The sequence below is a fragment of the Nannobrachium achirus genome, assembly GCF_963921795.1.
Source record: "Nannobrachium achirus genome assembly, chromosome: 23".
Lineage (NCBI taxonomy): Eukaryota > Metazoa > Chordata > Actinopteri > Myctophiformes > Myctophidae > Nannobrachium > Nannobrachium achirus.
In genome coordinates, this window is record NC_137830.1 from 15,083,015 (window position 1) to 15,100,514 (window position 17,500).

General features: G+C 44.6%; 1 protein-coding gene across 1 annotated transcript in view; it reads left to right on the forward strand.

Moving 5' to 3' along the window:
* Positions 1-17,500, forward strand: part of grm8a (glutamate receptor, metabotropic 8a) — a gene marked incomplete at both ends in the record, with an annotated part of 299,416 nt that overhangs the window by 250,484 nt on the left and 31,432 nt on the right. Inside the window, 3 exons of the mRNA XM_080753986.1 lie at positions 1,306-1,452; positions 8,636-9,057; positions 12,727-13,093. Coding sequence (XP_080610112.1) covers positions 1,306-1,452; positions 8,636-9,057; positions 12,727-13,093 — 936 coding nt within the window. The remainder of the gene's footprint in view (positions 1-1,305; positions 1,453-8,635; positions 9,058-12,726; positions 13,094-17,500) is intronic.

The window sequence follows — 17,500 nt, forward strand, 5'->3', positions numbered from 1 at the left end:
ATGCATGCGCTCAGTCAGGTTGAATGGGTGATTAATATGTTAATTCACATTGTTGACAAGACATTTTTACTTGAGTAAACGTATCAATACAGCAAGAAATACTCTGTTAAAAGCCCGGATTTCACAATGTACTTGAGTAAAAGTACAAAAGTATTGTCATCAAAATGTACTTAAAGTAGCCCAAAAGTAAAAGTAGGCTTTTCATTTTCAAATAGCTACAAACATCTTTTGAAAATAGCAGATGATATATAGCTAAAGTATTTTGTAATCATAATAAAAAAATCACAAAGTAACTAGTAGGCTAACTAAAGCTTTCAAATAAATGTAGTGGCATAAAAGTACACTATTTGAATCTGAGAAAGGCTATAGCCTAGTGAAGCAGAAGTAAAAGTATTGGAAGTAAAGTACAGTACTTAAAGGTGATACACCATGCATTTAAAAATTATTTATGTCATATTGTTTATCTCCCAAAAAACGTTTTTCAAAAGGTTTGAGGCTAAATTACCACTCCTGAATAGAGAGCCTCTCTCATTTTTGAATGGCTCTCAGAGCATTTTTGGAAAGTTTTTTTTTTCTTCAAAAACGGCCGTCGATGACGTCAGCGACGGCAGCAAATCTGGACAGCCTGTTTTGAGAAACCGTGGGATGCTTTTAACCTCCACCTACCCAAAACCAGAGAAAGACACAATGGTCAGAAATGGGACTTTGTGAGGTTAGAAGGTGCTAGTGGGACCCCAAAAAAAGGTTTTAAAATAGGAAAAGTGAAATTTCATGGTGTATCACCTTTAAGTAAATATACTTAGTTACTTTACACCACTGCACGCATGCACAGTATAGCACACACAGTCTCTGTATGACTATCTAGCATTCTTTGGCTGCAGTTACTTTACTGTAGGTAAACTAAAGTAAAGTATAGCATCAGAACATTCTACATGGATCACTTCACTTGATAGAGGCAGAGTCTGTTCTCTGACGGAAACCGTCAGAGGAGAAGTGAGTGTCTGTTTGACTAACTGACTGACTGACTGATTGACTGAGAAACGGGGAAGTGATTATCATTCACGCTTTGAACGAGAACAAAGTGCTTTGATGAGACGAAATGAACGATTGTTCCCATCACTACCATGCGAACTGCTAGCTTAGTCACTTGCACAGCTGATTTTTATATTCTGATTAGTTTAATTTCAAAATGGCTAGGTGTGCCGTCATGTTCGTTTGAGCCTATTTCAACCAGTCAGATGTCATGGTCCTCCTCTTCTTCACCTCTGCTCTCCCGTTCCTTTGCTTCGTCTTTCTCTCTTCCAGGTGGAGGCCATGCGTTGGAGGACAGGAGACCCCTCTTTTCCACCCTCCGTGTGCAGCCTGCCGTGTCGGAGAGGAGAGAGGAAGAAGGTGGTGAAAGGAGTTCCGTGCTGCTGGCACTGTGAACGCTGTGAGGGCTACCACTTCCAGGTATGCTACTATTACACTGTGAACGCTGTGAGGACCACTTCCAGGTATGCTACTATTACACTGTGAACGCTGTGAGGGCTACCACTTCCAGGTATGCTACTATTACACTGTGAACGCTGTGAGGGCTACCACTTCCAGGTATGCTAATATTACACTGTGAACGCTGTGAGGACCACTTCCAGGTATGCTACTATTACACTGTGAACGCTGTGAGGGCTACCACTTCCAGGTATGCTACTATTACACTGTGAACGCTGTGAGCCGAGGGCTACCACTTCCAGGTAAGCTACTATTACACTGTGAACACTGTGAGCCGAGGGCTACCACTTCCAGGTATGCTACTATTACACTGTGAACGCTGTGAGGGCTACCACTTCCAGGTATGCTACTATTACACTGTGAACGCTGTGAGGGATACCACTTCCAGGTATGCTACTACTATACACCAAGAGTTCCTAAACTTTTCAGGCCGCGACCCCCAAGAATAATCATATCTGAACTGAGGACCCCCCCTCCCTGACAAGCACTTGGATTTGTGGGCATTACATTTAGTTTGACTCGGTTCCACAGATGCATTTTGTGAAAAATAGCCGAACTACAAGATCGGTTATTTTCTGAATGTTTGCCTCTTTCTTACATATTAATATTTGACAATTTGGTAAATTTGGTATTAAAAGAGTCTTAAAAGTGTGCAGATACTATAATACACTTGTCACTTATACTGTATGTTGGTTTGTCTACTGTCGAGTGAGATAACAATGTCGCACATTTTAGGCTAATAATCTAGGGACTCCCCCAAAATGATTTGGGGACCCCCCTGGTTTTGGGAACTATATATATACCGTATATATACACACTGGGTCCTTCTGGGAAATTGCGAGTGTGGTTGCCTATTTATAGTCTGGGTAGCCTATTTATACTCTGGATATCCACAGAGGACGCGACATGTAAACTGAAAACAATACTTGCGCCTTGCTTCACTGGCTGGCGCAAGTAACAAGACAGGCACCCTGTCAGAAGCTTGAGCCCTGTGCAGCAAGGAACTATAGCTGTGCTGTTTACCCAAGCCGGGCAATGCAGTATCCGCTTCTGCCATCTCAGTCAGTGCCATTCTAGTTGTATGCCAATAAGTGTACAGGGAGTACCTTCCACGCCCTCATCACATGGCTACGGTATGTTGCCTTTAGAACGCATTGACACATTATCAAGGCATGCTTTTGGCTAGGAGTGGACACCTGCTTGTTCCAAAGAGCTTTGAGATGTGAATGTGGAATACCTCTGGTGTGTGTGGAGTGTTTAGAACACTTTTCACTAAACATTTACTTCAACTACATTGAACGCTCAAAATAACTGTACCCATCAACAGCGCACAAGGCCAAGAGGCAAAGAACCGAGTCGACTGTGAATTCCATCACCGATAACACCACGGTTTCATACTGTTGCCCTTCCATCAAATGCATACTGTGAGGAAACACTGAGTGCACATTATCCTGATGTAAAGTTTTTGCTATAGGTGAGAGGGAGCAGACAATGACACTTATCAGGGAGCGGGTTGTTTTTCGTAATGTGAGAGTTTGTTAACCTTTTGCTCCAGGCTGCAGCAAATATCGTTGTTGGAAATCTTGTATGTCCAAAACCGTTTCGTATTTATCATTTTAAAAATGATTTAAACTAGTGAAAATAGCTGACCTACAAGCACACAACACCTCGCCAGCGTTGTGTGCTTGTAGATCTGCTATTTTCTCTAGTGTTATGCAACAGTCTTGTATGATGAAGCCAGGCTTTAATTTACGTAGAAACGTACACATTTGAAACTAAGGTTTCTACTCGACAGTGACGAAATGCAGAATGTCTGGAATGTCTGGAGCTCACATCACATCACATCACATCACATCACGTCACGTCACGTCACGTCACGTCACGCCACGTCACGTCACGTCACATCACATTTTTCCCCTTCTCATATCTCCGTCACCGTTTCCCCTATCCATGCCAAACTTTGCACACACACTCATTGGCTGCCACACTCTTCTAGTGCCACCATGAGGTCGATTCTTGCAAAAAGTCTTGCAAAACACATTTTTGGACACTGCTCCTACAGATTTTCCCCTAAAATCACGCAAAGCATTACACAGTATCTCTACAGTCATCTCATCAAAATGCATCTGTCCCATCTAGCGCCACCATCTGGCCGATTTTTCAAAAACACATTTTTGTACACTGCTCCTACAGATTTTGCCCTAACATCACGTAAAGCGGTAGGCTACACAGTATCTCTAAAGTCATGTCATCAACATGGATCTGTCCCATTTCCCATACTCCCTCCTGATTGGCTACCATTGCCTTCTAAAGTTTGTGTATTTGACCTGACGGTCGCTTATCTGCCAATTTAGGGAGTCTTAATGGTTTAGATGAATTTGTAAACAAAGCGCAGTTTTTTGGTTGCTGTCAAACTCATTTCTGGTTGGCGAATATGGCAAAACCCGACTTAACGATATATACAAGAGCAGTTGTGCACGTGCGAATGTGCACATTCACTTCCACAGCTGTCAGTGCCTTTGTTTTTCAGAAGGTTGTCTCAGTCACCGCTATAACTACTTTAATTATTGGTATTAGGCTACAAGATATTTGTCATGAGAGATTAAAACATTAATTGTATTACTGTTTGAGGAGCCAATTCCAGTTTAGAATACTGTCCCTGCTGTAACCACAAAATGTTCCACTTCACATCAGATGAAATGGGAAATGGGTAGCCGACTGCAAATTTCATCTCAGTCTTGTTTTCACTTAATACTTCTAGACACCTGATATATCTGCTTTAACCATCTTGGCAGCATCAGGGACCAGTTTCTGTCATTTAAATTTAAATGTCTACTGTATGTCACCATGGCCTCGACAGTGTACACATTACTCGAGAGTGTACAAATGGGACCAAATGGACCCAGCTTACCGGTCAATTCAGTTCCATTTGTGCACTCTCAGAGTTATGGGGGTCTGTGTCAAACCACTGCTAATGGAGGCAATGGCCAGGTGCCTCCAATCTCCTAACTGTCATCCTCCTACCAACCAAAAAGCAGCACACAGCAAAGGAAAGCACAAATACTGTTGGTCCAGTTCCAGACGGTGAAAGGCTGCAAGGGCTCCTAATGGTATAAAAGGAATGGGACATGTTCTAAGATGAGTCCTTCATTCATGACACTTTGCATCACTTTGCAACATACAGTATCTTTATTTGCAGTCAGTGCGTATATACAGTATATGGATTCTGTTAGTGTGGTTCTCATGACATCACAACATACAATACCTTTTATGCCCATACATGTAGATCTCTGTCTGAATCAGCCACACCACTGTGATGTCACCTGTTTATGCCCATATATGGAGATCCCTGCTCTGTGTATCTGACATCACTGTGATGTCACCTGTGATGTCACAGTGATGTGTCTGGGGAATCACAGTGTCAGGCGTTTACTGCCGGTTCTGACAGTAAACTGCGACCTACGGTCGCAATTATTAGTATTTGTGTTTAGATTATGGTTTGTAAATTGCATTTCCATTTTCCATATTTACTTTCCTCATCTCTCAACTTGCGTCCCTTATTTTTACTAAAGACATCTCCTCCATTCCGTCACACTTTGAGAACGGCAAGAAAGCATACTTAATGAAGTTTGGAGTATTCCCCTGATATCCAGTGATTACTGTGCAACATTATGAACTGTGGGTACTTCCCCTAGGCTAAGACTGCATCGATGCTGAATTACAGAGAGGGCACATAAAGGGCTCAGCCAGAGCCTTCACTGACTTAACCTCTTCAAATGTGACAGCCCTCGTGGACTTCACATGCACGCGTGTCTTAAGTCATTGAGTCTGTATAAGGGGGGCATGAAACTGGGCCTTACATGGCCTGGCAAAGGCCATATAGGGCAGGGGTCTTTAACGTTTTCCAGGCCAAGGACCTCTTAGCTTAGAGAGAGGTGAATCAGGGACAACCCCCTCCCATGATGCAGATTATACTTTTTCATAGATTTCATGGACTTGTGTTGTGTTGGATTCATGTTAATGTGTATTTTCAGACAACTAACCGCGTAAACCCTCTATACTTAGAAAACGTGTACTTGGTCTGCACTTTTTTCACCTTTACACCAGACCCCTTTGCCAAAATAGCCGATCTACGAACTCACAGCGTCTCGCACTTGAGCTAATGTTCCCCTCAAGTAAAAAACAAAAAAACAAAAAGAGTTCCCATCACACAAAGTTTTTGGTTGACCCCTGTAGTAACCCGGACCCCCTGATGAAGACCCCTACCATAAGGCCAACATGTTACCCTTGCACAGCATTGCTGGGGTTATTGCACAGACAACCCGTCTCTTTGCAAAGTGTCACTGTTACTTTGCAATATTTATCAAACTGCGAAGAATCCAACGTTACTCAGAATGTAGCCCAATGTGTAAGTCCATGTCAGCCTGGTGACAGATGACACAAACAATGACACAATCCTGTCCCCAGTCACATAGTAGTGCAAGAGGACTGTCTGCGAGTGACACTTTACACTTGTTGCTCCATTAGCAGTGAATGATTGATGTGTATGTGTCAATATTATGGACTGTGAGATGCCACAGTTACCCGCCTCCAATACGGCAAGACGCGCGCGCACACACACAGACGCACGCACGCACGCACGCACGCACGCACGCACGCACGCACGCACGCACGCACGCACGCACGCACACACACACACACACACACACACACAGACAGACATAACACACTGCAGCTGAAACGCATGCAGCAGCTGATCAATTTGTGGGCAGACAAAATGCGTTGGCCAATTTATTAAATGCATCACCCTTGTTAATTATAGCTTGTGGGGGAGATGTGGGGGGTAGGGGAAGGAAAAACAACAATTTAGCTGCCTCTCATCCTTCTAGTTCAATTAGAAGAACTGGCTCAGCAGAGTGAGCAGCGTGCAAGCAGGCGAGGCCAGCTGTTCTCAAACGTTTTATCTTCAAGCGGTAAATGAATAATAATAAAACAATAATACAAAAATAACTAGTAATAATTAAGTAATAATAAAACTAGAAAAGAGTGGTCCTTGGAGTGTGTTTCTGCCATGCTGGGTTGCCTACCAGGCAGGTGCACACATAGACAAGTAATAATAAAACTAGAAAAGAGTGGTCCTTGGAGTGTGTTTCCGCCTTGCTGGGTTGCCTATAAGGCACACATAGCCGTCTGTAAAAAAGTGCCCTCTCCAGACAATGGATGCAGTTTTACTATGGTGAAAGAAATGCAAATGCCCTCTTTCCATGCCATACCTGAAGGCAGCATTCAAGAGAATTGCCTTGTCTAAACTATCCTGAAGTTGAATGCAGCATCTTATGTTGAAAGAATTGCCCTCTCTGTGTAGAAATCCATGCCGTTACGCCACATCTCCTGTATTGACTTGATTATGCTTTGTTCAGTGCACTCTAACCTAACGCGGACCAGTTTGTGTAGGCAGATGGGCGGGCGCGGCGAATCTCTCCGCGAGTCTCTGGCCAATAGCATGCGTTCTCCTCCCCCCACCCCCATCTGCTCCTCTGCTCAGCGCAGAGAACGCTGCTGCGTTATGACGCCAACACATTCGGTGCGACGCTCTCTGCACTCTGATTGGTTAGGGAAATTCTACACTTCCTCCAACAGTGATCATAACACGATCGCCCAGGCTTCTTTTTCTTCCTATCGCCAAAGAAGCCTGGGTTTCCGAGGCTAGGTTCAGTGTGGTATCAAGCACCGAAAATAGCCGACCTCCAAGCTGCTGCGACGCGTTGTGAGCTTGGAGGTCTGCTATTTTCTATATTTTCACCAAAAGGCCCTTTTAGAAATGTCAGCCCCTGCTCCCTCTAACATTCTCTGCACGTCCCTGTTGCCTACCCAGGGCACACAACATTTTCGGTAAATCAGAAGATTGTATGACAAATCCGGCTGATACATCTTGATTACAGTACATGATGCAGAATACTGCCATACGTTGCTATGGAAATGAGAGTGTATTGGTACACACAAAGCGTAAATGTACACCCTGCTCATTAAGTGTGACAGCCCGGTGGGCTTGAAGTCCTGTAGTATGACTGATGCATCTCCTCTGGTCACACAGCTGTCCGTCTCAGGACCTTAAAAAGGAGCCTCCTTTGTACCCTCAGGTCCCCAAAAATGCTTAGGCATCACAACGCACATACATCGTGAGGCCGTGCGTGTGGAGGTCAAAACAAAGACATCATATACACAACCTTAGTCCACGCACGTCGGACGCACTAAACGCACGTAACATTGATACTGACTAATGAACTAGGGTCAGAAGGTGAGCAGCTGGCCGGGGTCTACCGGTCATTCCTTCCATATATGCTAATCTGTGAGGAACGCATGTCACCTAAATTTGCCTTCATGTACACATTTTCTAGACTTGGTGGCGCTCTAACAGCACACATGCCACGCGCACGGGGAACATGCACGTACAAAGACACACATTAGACTGGGGGATATAAAAGGGGTTCAACAGAGAGAATCGGGGCTCTTTGCCAACATCATGGTCCACACAATGATCCTTGGTCAATTAGCCCGTGATGCTTGACTGCAACCTACCCTGTATGATCTGCTGTATGTAATAAACCCATATAGCCCGGTCTGTGACGGGTGAAACGAGGACTATTGTCTGCCGTCTATTTGTGTCGCCTCATATCACTGCTGGAGAAAAGGTGGACAGGTCACAACCCCTGAATATACTACAATGACTCCAGAGATAATGTAATGTGTAATGGTTTGTGTGAGTTTTGCACAACATTTGTGAGCGTGTTATAACACTCTCCCCATGGCCTGTTATAACATCACCTTGAGGACGATTTGAGAGAATTTGGGGTGGAGGTTTTTCCTCTGCCTACTGGGAGTGTGCGTGAAAGGTTTCCTGGGATGGATGGATGGATGGATGGATGGATGGATGGATGGATGGATGGGGGGATGGATTGAAGGATGGATGGGGGGAAGCCACTGCTATGCCATTGTTAGAGCCTGTCAAAAATGTGTCATTCTTTTTTTACCTTTCTCGCTTTCACTTCACTAACCCTCTCCACCTCTCTCCTTATCTCTCACTCCCTCACTCCCTCTCTCCCTCTCTCTCCATCTCTCTCTCTCCCCGGCGTCTCCTTGCCAGGCGTCGGAGTTCTCCTGCGAGCTGTGTCCGTACGAGGAGCGCCCCGACGCCAACCGGACGGGCTGCGACGCCATCCCCATCATCAAGCTGGAGTGGCACTCGCCGTGGGCCGCCATCCCCGTCTTCGTCTCCGTGATGGGCATCATGGCCACCTGCTTCGTGGTGGTCACCTTCGTGCGGCACAACGACACGCCCATCGTGCGCGCGTCGGGCCGCGAGGTGAGCTACGTGCTGCTGACAGGCATCTTCCTGTGCTACGCCATCACCTTCCCCATGATCGCCGCGCCCGGGGTGGGCGTGTGCTCCCTGCGCCGCATCTTCCTGGGCCTCGGCATGTGCTTCAGCTACGCCGCGCTGCTCACCAAGACCAACCGAATACACCGCATCTTTGAGCAGGGGAAGAGGTCGGTGACGGCGCCCAGGTGAGGCTGGGGGGGGGCGTGAGGTGCTTGCGTAGGTGAGGGTGTGTATACTAGCACTTTTCCTATACCCACTGCCCTATTCTATCCACGTTCCACACAGCTGCAAAATTCCTGTCAGCGTTGAGATTCCCTTTTTTCTGTCTTTTTTTCCCTGACCCATTTTAACCCATTAAAGATGCAGTGTCATGATTTTTCCCCCCTAATACATGATTGGTATTATGATTATACTAGGAGGAAGATTAAAAAAAAAAAAAAAAAAAAAAAAAAAGTTAGTGTTAAAATTGGGTTTTTATGTGGCCACACCCACCAGTTCATTAAGTATGCCTGGTTGTTAGGTGGGTGGTGACACAGCTGGTTAGCCGCACCCACAGTGTTGGGTGAATGGTAAAAGAGGAGGGGCTGATTGTATGACGTCATTTTATCTGTGTTTTTCAACTGGGCCTTTTGAGGCCCAGTCTTTCAGCTTTCAGGAAGTAACCAAAAATACACAGGGAAGACAAATCTTCACATTGTAACCACACCTGGGGGTCTATTAGAGTAATGTCAACTCCATAGACACATACAAAACAGAAAAAGTACAAAACTATGGCACCACCTCTTTAAGAGCCTGAGGCTGATTCTACAAATCTAGATTCTAAATCAGTAGTTCTCCAAATTTTAAGTGCCAAGGACCCATCAAAATGACAACACAAAACATTTAAATATTGAGGTCGGACAAGGTTTAATTCTGCCCGACAGTAACGATGTGCAGTATATATCACGATGCTCTTGTTTATTTGGAGAATCACGTCAGCTTCTGTAGATAGGCTTACATATTGATTATAGAATGGTGATCAAATGCAGCTCTTCAGAGCAAGATCTTAAAGTGAGTAAAGTGCTCGCATGGAGGGTTCTGAACGGCATGGTGTGGAACTCCAACCTCCCCCAGCTCAGCTTCTTCTCTGTGACTGCAGAGTCTGTTCTCCTTTATGTCTGTGAATGATGGTACCCTGAATTCTGCCCTGCAGAAGTCCCTGGATATGTAGTCACAATGCTGAGTGCAGCACTAAACATAATTCCAGTACTAGAAAGATGCAGTTCTGGGTAGGGATGGAACGATATGAAAATGTCATATCACGATTATTGCGACAAAAGAAATCGTGATTTACGAGATCGCGATAATCCATTATCCTGGAGCGGAACATTTCCAAAAAATAGTTGATCGTCCTAACGCGACGCGTTGTGAGCTTGTAAATCTGCTATTTTTTGGCAAAGACATTTGAGAGAGTGAGAAAAAAACAAGTGTGTACCTTTTACCAATTATAGAATTATAGAAGTGGTACCGGCTATGCAGCTCGGCAAATAAAAGTTGAATTGAATCCAGTGCATGACGGAGGACGATAAATTTAATCTCCACGATGCGATTACCATGAGTGTTTTTTATCGCGATAAATGATAATAACGCTTATCGTCCCATCCCTAGTTCTGGGAAATCTCAAGTGTGGTTGCCGTGGCGCGAGTCACAAGGAATCCGCTGGGAAATGAATTCCGTCGTACCATTTAGATATTGTGATGTCAAGTGAAGCGTGACCAAAAGCATCACTTTTCTGTTGTAATAAAAGGTGAATTGATCCCAGTGCATGACGGGGGATGATATCACGATAAATTGAATCTCCACGATACGATTATCGTGAGTGTTTTTTATCACGATAAACGATATCGCTTATCGTCCCATCCCTATCAGAAAGTTTACAAAACACAGGTTGGTGGCAACCACACTAACTAGCAGAACTACCAATGACCATCTGGTTACCAAGGAATAGTGAGAAGATAGCAGCCAGGAGAACGAGGCTGACCGCTCACTACTACAGCCCGGGGGCCAACACACAGGCGTTTCATTACGAGGGATCAGGGATGGAAAGTACTGGCAGGCTATAGCAAGATGTATGGAGGACGGAGATGACTGGAGAACGGCGCTGGAGGGGTCGACCGAGGACGACCTAGCGAGAGATGCAATAAAACTCGGTGTTCTTCTGGTGGTTGGTTCCTTTTCATTAGGACCACACTGTCAGTCTGTTAGCACCAGCTGGACTGATTCCGCAGCTATGTGTCACACTTACCTAACCTACAGTTCCAATTGACAGTGCTGATAAACATGAACACATACTGTCCAGTTAAGTGTTAATGAACAGGATAATGAACTCGATGTTCCATCTCCCAGTTTCTCAGAGTAGCAGTTGATCATCTGTGTGCCTTATTATAATAACTAAGTTTGTGCTAGATCTAAACTAACTAATACACTTTCTCTCACGATCATGACTTTTTACTTGGTGATTCATTCTCCTACATATCGTCGTTGTCGGGTGGAAACCTTGTATGTCCAAAACCGTTCCTTTTGCATTTATCATTTTTAAAAATGATTTAAACTAGTGAAAACAGACGATCTACAAGCACACAGCGTTGTGTGCTTGTAGATCTGCTGTTTTCACTACTTTTGTGCGACGGCCTTGTATGATGAAGCAGGGCTTTACTTTGCGAAAGAACGTACACATTTGAAACTTGGAGATACGAGGTTTCCACCCGACAACGACAATATAATTGTGACTGATGATTAACTGTGTGTTTGGCATTGCAAATGTGAAGCATTTCTATTTGCCTTTCAGGCTTTGTAAACAAACATTGCACAGGGTAGACATGACAAATAAATATACAATGTTGATTACAGAAATATACAAAGAAACAGACATTTATGAACAAGAACATTTTCCTACACGCTTTATTTCTTTTGCCCTAAATGCCCAAAACAGGGACGCCAGTTTGAAAGTAGCCAAAAGAGATCGGTGTGGAAATAATAACGTAATTATGATATTTCTGTTCATTTCACCCAGCTTTTGTTTTTTTATACATACAGATGAAAGAAAATGTATAATTGTGCTCGGGCGATTATCCACTTAAACCAGGGGTGCCCAAAAGGTAGACTGTGATCTACCAGTAGATCACAAAGGCTGTGCAGGTAGACCATATAACATGCCCCTAATATAAAGGGAAATAATTATAAACGCAAATCACAAAACCCCTCATTTTGGCAGCTGTCACTTGAATTAGGGAGACTTTACTTGCCTGTCAGCTCACTTCACTGCTTCTAAAGTAGGCAAACCTCCACAATGCAATGCTTTGGTTTCAAGTCAGTAGCATTACAAAGAACCCAAAAACCTATCACTTCCATTTCCCATTTCAAGTGTGTTTGTATCACTTCCATTTCAAGTGCGTTTGTATCACTTCCATTTCCCATTTCAAGTGTGTTTGTCATATGTAACGTCAGTGCCGCTACTATTCCAAAGCCCCCCCAGGTAATTTTTTTTGGGGGTGGGTAGATCATGTTGAGCTGGTCATTTTAAAAATAGCTCTCCAGTCAAAAATGTGTGGGCAGTGGGGCACCCCTGACTTAAACCATCTAGTCTTAATGAAACGGACTTGAGTTACAACTGTAGTCCGACCACTTTTTTACATCTATACCAAATGTCTTTGCCAAAAATAGCCAATCGTTTTTTGAGCTTGTAGATCGGCTATTTTTGGTGAATGTTACCCCCTTGAATATGCATGCGGGGGTTGAAGTGGTTATGTATGTAATAATTGGGACAGGCCCTCTTGAGGTATACCCATCGCCTCCCCTGTGCATGCGTGTTCCAGGTTCATCTCGCCGGCCTCCCAGCTGGTCATCACCTTCTCGCTGATCTCGGTGCAGCTGCTGGGCGTGTTCGTGTGGTTCGGCGCCGACCCACCCCACACCGTGGTCGACTATGGCGAGCAGCGCACGCAGGACCCGGCGGCGGCGCGCGGCGTGCTCAAGTGCGACATCTCGGACCTGTCGCTGATCTGCTCCCTGGGCTACAGCATCCTGCTGATGGTCACGTGCACTGTGTACGCCATCAAGACGCGCGGCGTGCCCGAGACCTTCAACGAGGCCAAGCCCATCGGCTTCACCATGTACACCACCTGCATCATCTGGCTGGCCTTCATACCCATCTTCTTTGGAACGTCGCAGTCTGCGGAGAGGGTGAGCGAAGAAGCGCGTTTGTGTTTTTGTTTAAGTAGAGTAGAATTTGAGAAATAGACTGTGAGCACCATTTTCCTGGTCCTCACAAGATACCCGTATACTCTATGGTTGTTTTATGATTAAATAAAGATTTTTAGAAATATTTAGATAACGTTTTTGGGCCCCGGGGAGCACTGGCAAGGTGCTCCCAATGCCTCTTATTGGGAACCTCGGGTTGTCTGTGGGAGAAACACACACAGGGGAGCCGTCGTTTATTGTTTTCCATAGGGCGTGATATGTAAGGGAGCGCTTGTTTTCAGCACAGGCGACGGGGGCACAGCCTCTAAGGGGGACTTGAGCCACACGAGGCAACGCCGAGTGAGTCGCTGTGCCTAACGTTGCGAAGCCTGCTTGAGCTGACTCAGCGCCGTCTGAGTTATGTCCCCGATTGGCACAGAATCGTAAATCATCCCCCAAACCCCCCCCCCCCCCCCCCCCTCAGTTTATGTAACTCCGACATGTCTACGTGTTCTAATCTAAGTGAACACAGCCGAGTGCTCCCTTCCCCTATTTCAGCTAGTCACAAGTAGCGTCTTCCGTCTCGCATCCTACGAAAACAATACTCGCGGGAAGTACACCTTACACAGACAATACAGGCCCTGCAGGAAAGGCCAAAGGGGCTGTGACAAGTTATACAAATGTGTGTGTGTGTGTGTGTGTGTGTGTGTGTGTGTGTGTGTGTGTGTGTGTGTGTGTGTGTGTGTGTGTGTGTGTGTGTGTGTGTGTGTGTGTGTGTGTGTGTGCGCGTGCGTGCAGTGTTGTTGTCGAAGCATTTGTCAAGTCAATTTGCACATACCTGTAAATCACCCGCTGTATATTTACCCACTCTAACAGTCAGTTGAGACTCAATATTGGCGGGCGGCGGGCGGGCGGGTTATCACCACTCTCATGTGCAAAAAATAAATAAGAATAATCACCTGTTCTTATTTGCCTTTTATTCTTAATAAGAGTAGTCCTATAAGAATAAGAATACAACGTTTGAATACGAGCATGAGCGAGCGAGCATGTTTTAAAATGCGCCAGAGAGGAGCGAGGTTTCTCCTCCGCTCCTTGGTGCGAGGACCGTCCCAATTCCGCTCCTGTTGGGCCCGCGAACCGCATTTTGCCAACATTTGACACAATGTGAGCACAGCAGAAGAATGCACAAACAATTCAGCAGGATTTCACTTACCGTATGTGTCTCTGTCATCCACACAAGTCCGTTTATAGCTAAATACTTTGCTAAATACTTTGCGACGGCCTGAAAGTCCAACGGCACGGAGATCCGAATCCGACGATGTCTCAGAGAGAGAGAGCCCCCCCCCCCCCCCCCTCATGCGCAGATCGAGGTTGATTAAAACAATTAACTAATTAGCCTAAAAGCCAGCAAATAAATAGCCAGATCTGAGCACATATCAATATATAAGGCCAAATCTAATTAAAAAAAGTATAAAAGCTATTTGAGATGTTTATAGATTAGAATCTTTACACACCTGCTCCCAAATAATTAATTATATAATTCCAGTTCACTGCGCATATATTATGTAGGTCATTTCAATTAAGCTCTCGCACTCAATTGTGTCAGCGCTCGTCTGAAAAGAGTCGAGCAGCTCCCGCCTCCCTTAGTTTAAACTAGGTTATAAAATGACATATAGCTATATATAGAATAGATTTTCAGCCAAGAAGTGAATGAAAACGTATTGTCCATGCTGGATTATTATTTCTTCAAATTGACTGCATCCATCCTGGATCACACAATAAGAGGTAACATCCAGGTCTTTATTATCCATCATGCTTTCAAATCAAACAAAGTAATCACTCATAGGCCTATGTGTGATGATGTGTGAGACCAAGTTTAACATCTTAAACATCACATGCTGCGCATCCAAAGTCAGCCGCCTCTCCTCCTCTTTCTCTCCTGCTCCTGTGTGTCTCCGCTCTCATATAGGCTATAGGCTACTAAATTGAACAGCCTTTCGGACTTTAAGTCACTCGGACTTTAAGGCCATCGGAAAATCACCATGCGCCCACCTCGAGTCGCTCCCATGATCCCATCTCTCCAATCTGGTGAATCAATAACCAACAGAATGTAATATTGTCCGTCTTTTGCTGTCTGCGCTGTATAAATATGATTGACATAAAACCTGAAACGCCATTCTTACCCCGACGATGCCCCAGAGAGAATGAACGTCTTTGAATGAATGTCTTTTAGGCTAAACCCCAATTTGAACAACACGTTTGTTTATTTAGCCCCTGACAATATTGTGCTACTGTAAACCTTTCTGTAAAGCGACGTTGGGTACTTAGAAGAGCCGTATACAGATGAGCTATTCTGGAGATGATATACCATCTTTTTTTTAAATGCGGGTTGCGGGGCGGGCGGATTCGTTGATTTGTATATTGTTCTGCGGGGCGGGCGCGGGCGGGTTACGTTTCGTGCGGGCTGTGGGTCGTGCGGGTTATGAAAAAAACCTGACCCGCGCATCACTAGTGGCCGGGGTCGGGAGCAGTGAAGGCACATGCTCCGTCCAACGTCAGGAAACCTTCCGATTCGGACAGGCTTTCTGAACCGTAAGTTCAAAGAGTCAGGACACCTGGAGGTGCATACGTCTTAGACCGCTCTTTCAAAGTTAGGAAGGACGTTAATTTGTAGTTCTATCACCTCCCTTTCTGAAAGAAATGTTTGGCCTTCGGAAGGAGTATGTATGGCCTTAAGAGAGAGACGGGGGTGGGGGAATGTGTCAGGCTGCTACTTGTGAGAGAGAGAACATGTAGGCTCTATCCTCCTATTAGAAATTCTATAGCAAGGTCTTTTTACGTGGCCCTCAGCACATTCTTGGCTGTAGGGAGGTGGGTGGAGATGGTTTGTTAGTCCTCTCCCCAAGAGCTAATAGTCCTCCGGGAGCAATGGATGACAGACTCACACCACATGAGAACAGACAGGTTTAACCCTGCAAGGCCCAGCGTTGCTTTTTGGCAACATCTTTTAAATCATTTAAAAAAAAATGTTATACATAGTTTTCCTGTTCTTTTTTCACATTAACATCACCATTAAATCCTATTGTTTAGTATTACAATGCCATTGGCCACGATATTTGCATATAAATACCCCCCACAGAGGCTGACATTCGATTCCTCACAAAAACAGAAGTAAAATGCCTGTAATATTTTTTTCATTAGAATGATCATTAGAATGTCTACAACATGTACATGTGTTATTATTGTGAAAAATATCCCCAAAATGCAAATTAGAGCATGATTTATGATTTATGATTTATGGCTATAAAACCTTACAAAAACATTATTAATTTTTTAACATTACATTTTCCTGTGATTAGGACTACAACACCATCTGATTTTTTTTTTTTTTTTTAATTTTTGGCCAGTAGAAATTAATTCGGGTCTTGCAGGGTTAAGGTTGTGTACAAGCGGCCCCCAGCACGTCAAGCCCCACCAACTCCTGTTACCATGTATGTGGTATTTAGCTCTCACGTTGGTGCAACATTCCCCCTCCTGGCAACGCGACCCAGGTGAGAGACAGAACTGTGGTGTTTATCTCACTTCTGCTGTATGAGAGCACTGTAATGATTGTACGTGCACGTGTGAGGCTGTGAGCAACACCCAGATGTGTGTGTGTGTGTGTGTGTGTGTGTGTGTGTGTGTGTGTGTGCAGTAATGGCCAGTCCACAGCCTCGTTTGAGAGGATTACATCCTCCTCTGTGTATCATATATTCGGTTTGGGAGGACGAGTGTTTCTTAAGAGTTTCCAGGCGTCTCTAAAGTGCCTCTTGGGCTTTTGTTTTAAGACTTTATAGACAGTTCAAGAAGTGCAATATTATAATGATACATGGTAATATTGTGACACTATAACATGGGCCGTGGGATCTGTTCACACTGATCCCAATGCTCACATTAACTCTTGCTCTATACTTTGTCTGAGCAATGCAGGTGTTGTCAAATTCCCTGTACTGTATTTGGCCAATGAACTCATTCTGACCGTGGAAATAATGGAGCTAGGTATGTTCCACAGGTATACTTTACCTTTTTGAGTTTTTGAACAACAACAAAGCCTACTGCATTAGATAGAATAGTTTTTTTAATCAGGGCTAAGAAGAGAGGTCCTCTTGCACACCTAGGACAGATGTGTCGGAACAGTGTACTAGATACTGAAAGGAGGGAAGGAGTCCCGCACACCGTCTTCACTTACAAAAACTTTATTCAGCAACGTTTCGGTCTCTTCACATCCTTCATCAGGCAACAGATGCCTGATGAAGGTCTGAAGAGACCGAAACGTTGCAGAATAAAGTTTTTGTAAGTGAAGACAGTGTGCAGGACTTTAATCAGGGCTCACAAGATACCCGTATACTCTATGGTTGTATTATGATTAAA